Genomic DNA, 7,401 nt, shown 5'->3' on the forward strand with positions numbered 1-7,401 from the left:
GTGGAGGTTTTTTTAGCAGCAAAGGGGGAACAACTATATATGAATGCCCATGGTTTTGAAATGGGAGGTTCAGTACTCAGATCTCCACATACCTTTGGCCATATAGTGTATCTGTTACTAACAGTTTCAGAGGCTGAAACAAAAAAAATGTTCAACTAAAGCTACTTGATACTGAAAAAAATGTGAAGTTATCATTATGAACTGATTGTGTTGTGACATAAATTAATTTAGGGCTTGTCTCTGTACCCCTTTTTTTTTTTTAAACCTGATTTTTGGTAACATGGTCAGGCAGGTACAACACAAGTTGAGCAATCCTGATAATTTAGAGATAAGGTATAAAGAGTAACATGCATGATCCTATAGTCAACAGGAAGGACTTTGGTCCAGCAGTGAATTTGTTAATGTAGGACACTATTGTTACTCAGCTGATAATATATCAGTTGTAAAAAAAGGGCGCTCTTACTGAATAGAATCCTTCATGTGCATGTAAGTACTTCAAAGTAATGTGATGTGATTACTTTTTCATATATAAACAGTTAAATGTGATGCAATCAATACTGCAGAGTTTTATTTCTTTACAGTAACAGATGTAAGATCAAAAGTCATTGGTTGATCATAATACAAACTAAACTCTGTGTGTATTCCAGCTCTGAATGGTATTAAGGAAGGAAAGCTGCCAAGCTTTAAAAAAAAATCCACAACCACAAAACTTTTACTGCCTTTAGTATGGTGTAAACCTGTTGGTTCTCACATTGTACTCCCTCTTCTGTAATCCCAACTCTCGAGGACATGGACACACAGACACACACACACACATTCCAAAGTTGTTTCCTCACTGGGGTGGTTAGTGGTTTCCCCTCCCTATCTGTTGCGAGCGCACACACACACACACACACACATGCACACACACAGAGCGCAGGACCCGCCCCAGGGCTCAGGCTATATGAAAGGACAGAGCTGGATACAGCAGATCACTCCAGGAGAATCCAGTTCAGGGTAGCTTCATCCTCTCTGCCATTCCTTCGTTAGCTTGTCTCTGAAGCCATTCATCAGTCAGCATGAGTTTCTACCAGCGTACCACCTATTCCAGTGGCCCTGCAGGCTTCACTGGAGGCTCTGTGGTCAGCCAGCGCCGTGTGGGCTCACTGTCCTCGGCACCTAAAGCCTTCAGTGTCTACGGAGGTGGCTCAGGCAGCACCCGAATCTCCTCAGGATTCTCAAGGACTGTGTCTTCTGGCTATGGTGGTGGACGGGGCCTGGCTGGAGATGGTGGCTTCAGCCTGGCTTCTGCCCTGGACAGTGAGAGTGTTCAAATGAATGAGAAGGCCACCATGCAGAACCTGAATGATCGTCTGGCCTCCTACCTGGAAAAGGTCCGCTCCCTGGAAGCTGCCAATGCAAAACTGGAGCTGAAGATCCGTGAGTACTATGAGAAGAAAGGACCAATTGCTGAGAGAGATTACAGTGCATACTGGGCCACCATCAATGACCTGAAGGATAAGGTAATGATGGAAGTTTGTGTGGTAAATTTAACTTTGGAAATTATGGCTTGTAGAATTATTGTTGTGCACTTATTGTATTTTATAAGGTCTACTCAGTCAATAATGTCCAATAATAACTGCCCTTGTTTCAGATCAAGAATGCCACTATCAGCAACGCCAACATCCTCCTGCAGATTGACAATTCAAAACTGGCTGCAGATGACTTCAAAACAAAGTAGGTGTACCTAAGTTATGAAAAACATATATACATAATGTACCATGAACCTAAAAAGGTAGATGATAGAATGACTTTATTTTATTATATAATAACTGTGATTAGAAAAACCAACTTGGTACTGACCCTCTTTCTCCACTGATTAGATATGAGCATGAGTTGATAATGCGACAGTCCGTGGAGGCTGACATTGCCAACTTGCGACGCCTGCTGGACCAGACCACCTTGACTAAGGCTGACCTTGAGATGCAGATCGAAGGTCTGCAGGATGAGTTGGCCTACCTGAAGAAGAACCATCAGGAGGTTAGTAATGTTATCACCACTGTGACTTACCACATTTTTATGAAACTAGACCACATTAACTAATCCAAAGGAATTGGAAAATTATGGAATGTATGAAACTAGCAAGGTATGATATTTCATCAATAATCGTTTTTACTGCATTTAAAATATTCAACTTGGAAAGCACAGTGATTCTGCTTGGGATGGATGCTCTTGTAGAAAAAGCCAAGTGCAGTCTTATGCCAAGAATCTGTTTGCTGAAAAAAGATGCCATTCTTAAACATCTCCATTTTTGGTTGCAATCGCCTTCACATTTTCTCTCAGGACTTTTGCAAAAGAAAACAGCAGAATTAACCCCAAAGTATTTATAACTTCATCTTTGTAGGAACTGGCAGCTCTGAGATCTCAGCTGTCTGGAAATGTGAACGTGGAGGTAGACGCTCCTCCTCAGCAGGACCTGAACAAGGTTTTGGAGGAGATCCGCTCACAGTACGAGGCCATCACAGAAAAACACCGCAGAGACCAAGAGGCTTGGTTCAATGACAAGGTGAGTAGGTGTTTTATTATTAATGACATATAATCATTGTTATTGTTATCATTGGTTGTGGCGTACCTTTCTAATATATTTGTATACTCTCTTTAAGTCGGCAGCACTAACCAAGGAGGTTGCCATCAGCACAGAGACCATTCAGACCTCCAAGACAGAGATCACAGACTTGAGGCGAACCCTGCAGGGCTTAGAAATTGAACTACAATCACAACTAAGCATGGTGAGACTCAGAAAAGATAAAAGAGTGGAACCAATTGAAAGAGGCAGAAATGGGGAGAGATTAAGGGGAGGATGTGTTATAGAATTCATGGAAATAGTTATAAAAAGTTACATAAGAGGTCAAATGAGGATAATAAGGAGGGTAAGAGGGGAGGCTGTAGAAATGGATGGGAGGAGACTGACTAGAACCAGGCATATTAGTGGGGAAGGCTGCCAAGGGTAACTTGTGTCCATATCCCAGAGAAACAGAATGATCCAGGGAGTAAGGAATGTGGAGACATTTTGAGGTAAAAGCAGCCAAAACTGCTAAAGGTTTCTGGCACTTGGGTGTGGACTTGCAGCACCTTGGTGTAACTGTCGCCATAGAGAATCCTTCCAAATATTTCAAAATGGAACTTTGGAAATAGTCTGTCATATGTGTGTTGATTTTCACTTCTGAAAGTTAGAGGTTATTTCAAAACCTTGCTTAAATTATGAGCAATCCTTTTGGTATGAGGATGGCAGAGATCATAAAAATGGAAAGTGCATTTTCTTTGCATAAACATCCAGGATTTCTGTGCACTGTCAAAGAACCATAAGCACTGTTAAACAGTGTACTTTCACTTAACTTTTTCCATGATCTCTCTGTCATACAGAAAGCAGCCCTCGAGAACACGCTAGCCGAGACAGAAGCTCGCTACAGTGCTATGCTAGCAGGCTTCCAGAACCAGATTAACATGCTAGAGTCAGATTTGGCACAGGTACGTGCCAGCATTGAGCAGCAGGGCCGCGAATACTCCATGTTGCTGGATATCAAGAGCCGCCTAGAGCAGGAGATCGCCACCTACAGAAGCCTCCTGGAGAAGGAGGAGTCCAGGTAGGGTCACATACCTACATGTACACACATTCTCAAGCATATAAATATATGACTGGTCATTATAACATACAGTGTATCTGATCCTTGAGTAGTGTGTTATGAAGCTAACTAAAGCATCTTTTTTTTGTCTTGTATCCTTAGGCCTCCTGGCACAGGTAATGATCACTTCCCTTTATTGTAGATATATTATTTGAATTCTCAAGCTTATTCAAATAATCCGAACAAATTATAAACAGAAATATGTATTCTTTTTCAGGTGGATCCAGCACGATCACTACCACCACCACCACGCGCACAGTCAGCTAAGCAGAGCACTGCGTTCTGAGAAACACACACACACACTAAAACATTGTTTCAGTGGGTCATTGCTTATGGTATGACAGTTAACAATTGTCAATCATAGTCGTAAAACCCAGGAAATAACTGTTTGAATTTGATAATGATTAAATCCACTTCCTTGTTGTTGTGTGTGAGCAAAACCTGTCTCCGGAAATAAAGCTGCTGGCAAATTTACTACTGTTCTGGTCTGACTCTTTTAGATTGCACTCATAGACATAAACACACACAATATAAAATGATACAGGACAGCACCCTCAGTCTGAAAGCTGTGTATCGTTGAGATATTATTAATGAAATCTTCAAAGAACAACTAAAACTCTCTGGTTTAGATGCTCCAGACACCAGATAAAAATAAACTTGGAATGTAGAGTCAGTGTGTTAATCAACAATTCTGCTCACATGTACCAAGTTGGTGTATGGCACAGCCTTGTCCACTTTGCCACCATTACAACACATTTGAGTTGGCAGTTGACACACTCCTACAGCTCCCTCTCCAAAGCCCCCTTTTTAAAGCTGAGAGACTGTTGCCAGGAAACCAGATCATCACAAAAACACTGAGTGGAAAAGCAAAGTTTAGCCTTTAAAAGAAGTCTGGAGTTTGTTCACCCTCCCTTTATCAGCAGTGCTCTTTGCCCTTGCGTTAAGCAAAATGGAAAAAAGAAGCAATGAACCTCAAAGTGTCTGGCAATGTGTACAGCAATGAGACGGCGAAAGAAAAAAGAAAACTTGTACACACCATGTACTTACTTTAGTATTATCTGTACCTTTGTTTTCAGAACTAAATATTCATTTTCTTGAGAGTATTTTTATAGTGTTAAATCTCTCTTCTTTATTATTGAATACAAAATTCAGAGGATTACAATAGATACATGCAAAAAGCACTACCAGTAGAACACGTCCCTAATTAGATTGAATTAAATTAAAGATTTCCTGGATAGAGATTAAATTTATTGTTACTGAAATAAATGTCTAAATACATAATTATTGTATTAATCTACCAGTATCTATGCTAGCAATAATAATTCTATATTGAGTCTATTTTGTTCCAAGCTTAAGAAACCTTGGAGACTTTCCTGTTAACAAGGCTAAACCAATGTCCCTGTGCTTGTGTGAAGGCTAGACTAGGTGTGGCTGCACTGTTTACTCAAGGACAGGAACTCGCATTCAAAGTACAGTGTGTTTTCACAGTTAGAAGCCATTTCATCTGTTCCATGCCATAACAATAAATCCATAAATCAACAGCAACTGTAAAACCTAGTCTTAAATGAGGGCATACATCCAAGCTTGTAACATTGCCAAGAAAGGTGTGTATATATGTGTTCCGTCACCTCTAAATGATGGGAACTTTAGTCATCTCAGTAGTCAAATTACTGCTGAAAGCTATAAGATTTTGGACCTATTGTCAAATTCTTAGCAGCATTTTTCACTACTTTAAGTCATTGCATGTCTGCTCTGTGATTAACAAAAAACTCAATTAAAATGTCATTAATATTTATTTGTCTTTGCTCAGGCATGGCATTTGGGAATTATAGTGTTCTGCTTTAAAAAGCTGGATGCAAGCGTTGTCAGAACTGCTGCATAACACATCAACAGATGGATCTACTGTGACCCTGAGCAGAATAAAGCGGTACTGAACATGAATCAATGAAGAAAAATGCTGTTGACTGGCTTAATTTTCAAAATGTCAAATTTTCTTGAAGCAATAAGGGTGTCTTTCATGAGAAAATCAGCTGAATTGTAGCGCCATCTGCAATTCAGATGATACAGCTGCCCTGTTCCTGTTTTGGTGCGTTTGTAAGTAAGTTTGAAGTTCGGTATAACGTCAATTGTATGAAACTTCATAAGGTTTCACAACTGAAAATCCATTGATGTAGGCAGGCTGGCTTAAATCAGTATTAGATGTGACCTCCACTAAACACAGGTTATTTGTAAAGCTTAGTGTTATCTGAACATTCAGCCAGCTACTCTTTCTAGTCTGCAGAAAAGGAGCCAATTTACAGATTACTTTTGGGAGATTAATTGTTCATCATTCTTTGTGTTAGAGGAAGTGTAGTGTAATGCATGTGTGTAGTGTAATCCACGTGTTCATGGTTGTTGGGATGTGTAAATAATTTAAGATAAAATAATGAACTACTTAGTGTATGAAATAAAGGGCATCTGCAGCCTATTTAGTGCAGTATGTATTCAGTGCAGAACAGTTTTGCATTCAGCCAAATAGCACATAGTCAGAACAACTGAGTGAACATACACTAGAGATATTCACGGCATATTGTCTAAGGTCATCAAAGGTCATCAAAAAAGAATTGTATGGTTAATACATTTCAACAATTAAAAATAAAATTTGTGTGGCTGGATGTGTAAACAGGCTGGAAGCTAGCCACAGGCCAGAGTTTGGGCACTGAAGCAATGAAACATTAACTATATGATTTCATGATTTATTTATTTCAACTACTATTTATTTACTACAACTATGTAGTTTGTCGTAACTATATAGCTACTCCATTCTGTTGGCTTTGTACTTGTTCTCTTCACAGTGACAATACAGTTGAATCTAATCTAATCCAATTTAATCTAATCTAATAAAACTTTAGGTAAAGTCAAATAACAAAACAAACAGAAAAAATACAGTGAACCACATGTCTTCTTTCCCTTAGCCAGTATTAGCCTACCTTCAGATGTGGTCAGTAATTACTAGCTTTATTGCTGACTAAATAATAATAATAGCCTGAAAATATATTGCCTTTGGTACAGTATCAAATATTTTATAATCTATAAACATACATATAAGTAGAAAACCAGTGTGTAACAAAAGTGGTCAGTGCTGTGAAAGCTGTAATTACATCACTCAAGATTAATGCTTAATAAGCAGAGAGATGCTTCTGGAACAATATCATACTGTATATTATACAGTATATAGAGGCTAATGTTGGGAAATACGGATCAGTACAATACCAATGTGTGAAAAGCTGCTTGTGGTTGTTTTTAAGAGGTACTGTAAGTGCTGTTCAAACAGCGCCTCCTGCTGGCCGTGACTTTCTGTTTAGGAATATAAAGCTGTAATTTCAAGCTTTCTCCAATAGGAGGCAGTGTAGAGCTGGTAGTCAGATCCCTTTCAACACTGCCATAAGCCACATAAAAAGGGTAAAAAGGCGATAAAAGGCGAGAGATGAGATGTTTGGGGGTGATTGTGGGGTGATGTTTATGGTGAGTGAAGGTAAAGCGTGTTGATGAGGTTGAGGTGTAGGTGTGCTGTTGAGTGTAACACTGGTGCATTTAGGAGCAGTGAGTGAAGCAGTGCGTTGTGAGAGGACAGTATGCTGTGGTGCTGGGTGTGTGTGTAGAAGCTGCTGCTTGAGGGGTGAGTGTAAAAGACTGAGTCCCGCTGTATTGCTCAGGCTGCACTGCAGTGTCTATTCACAGGCGCGATCCCACTACTGAT

The 7,401-nt window shown here is 39.7% G+C and overlaps 1 protein-coding gene across 1 annotated transcript; it reads left to right on the forward strand.

Moving 5' to 3' along the window:
* The first annotated feature begins 957 nt into the window (after positions 1–957).
* Positions 958–4,136, forward strand: krt94 (keratin 94). The gene is made up of 8 exons (XM_026916820.3): positions 958–1,502; positions 1,634–1,716; positions 1,863–2,019; positions 2,384–2,545; positions 2,643–2,768; positions 3,403–3,623; positions 3,765–3,778; positions 3,880–4,136. The coding sequence occupies exons 1-8, from the start codon at positions 1,059–1,061 to the stop codon at positions 3,927–3,929; spliced, it is 1,257 nt and encodes a 418-aa protein (XP_026772621.3). The 5' UTR covers positions 958–1,058; the 3' UTR covers positions 3,930–4,136.
* The last annotated feature ends 3,265 nt before the right edge of the window (positions 4,137–7,401 follow it).

Source organism: Pangasianodon hypophthalmus, chromosome 11 (genome assembly GCF_027358585.1).
Source record: "Pangasianodon hypophthalmus isolate fPanHyp1 chromosome 11, fPanHyp1.pri, whole genome shotgun sequence".
NCBI lineage: Eukaryota > Metazoa > Chordata > Actinopteri > Siluriformes > Pangasiidae > Pangasianodon > Pangasianodon hypophthalmus.

Excerpts from the sequence above, each read along its gene's own strand:
- krt94 (XM_026916820.3), top strand. The coding sequence starts at position 1,059 with ATGAGTTTCTACCAGCGTACCACCTATTCCAGTGGCCCTGCAGGCTTC. Across the intron at positions 1,503-1,633 it reads TCAATGACCTGAAGGATAAG|ATCAAGAATGCCACTATCAG; the intron begins GTAATGATGGAA and ends CCCTTGTTTCAG. Across the intron at positions 2,546-2,642 it reads AGGCTTGGTTCAATGACAAG|TCGGCAGCACTAACCAAGGA; the intron begins GTGAGTAGGTGT and ends ACTCTCTTTAAG.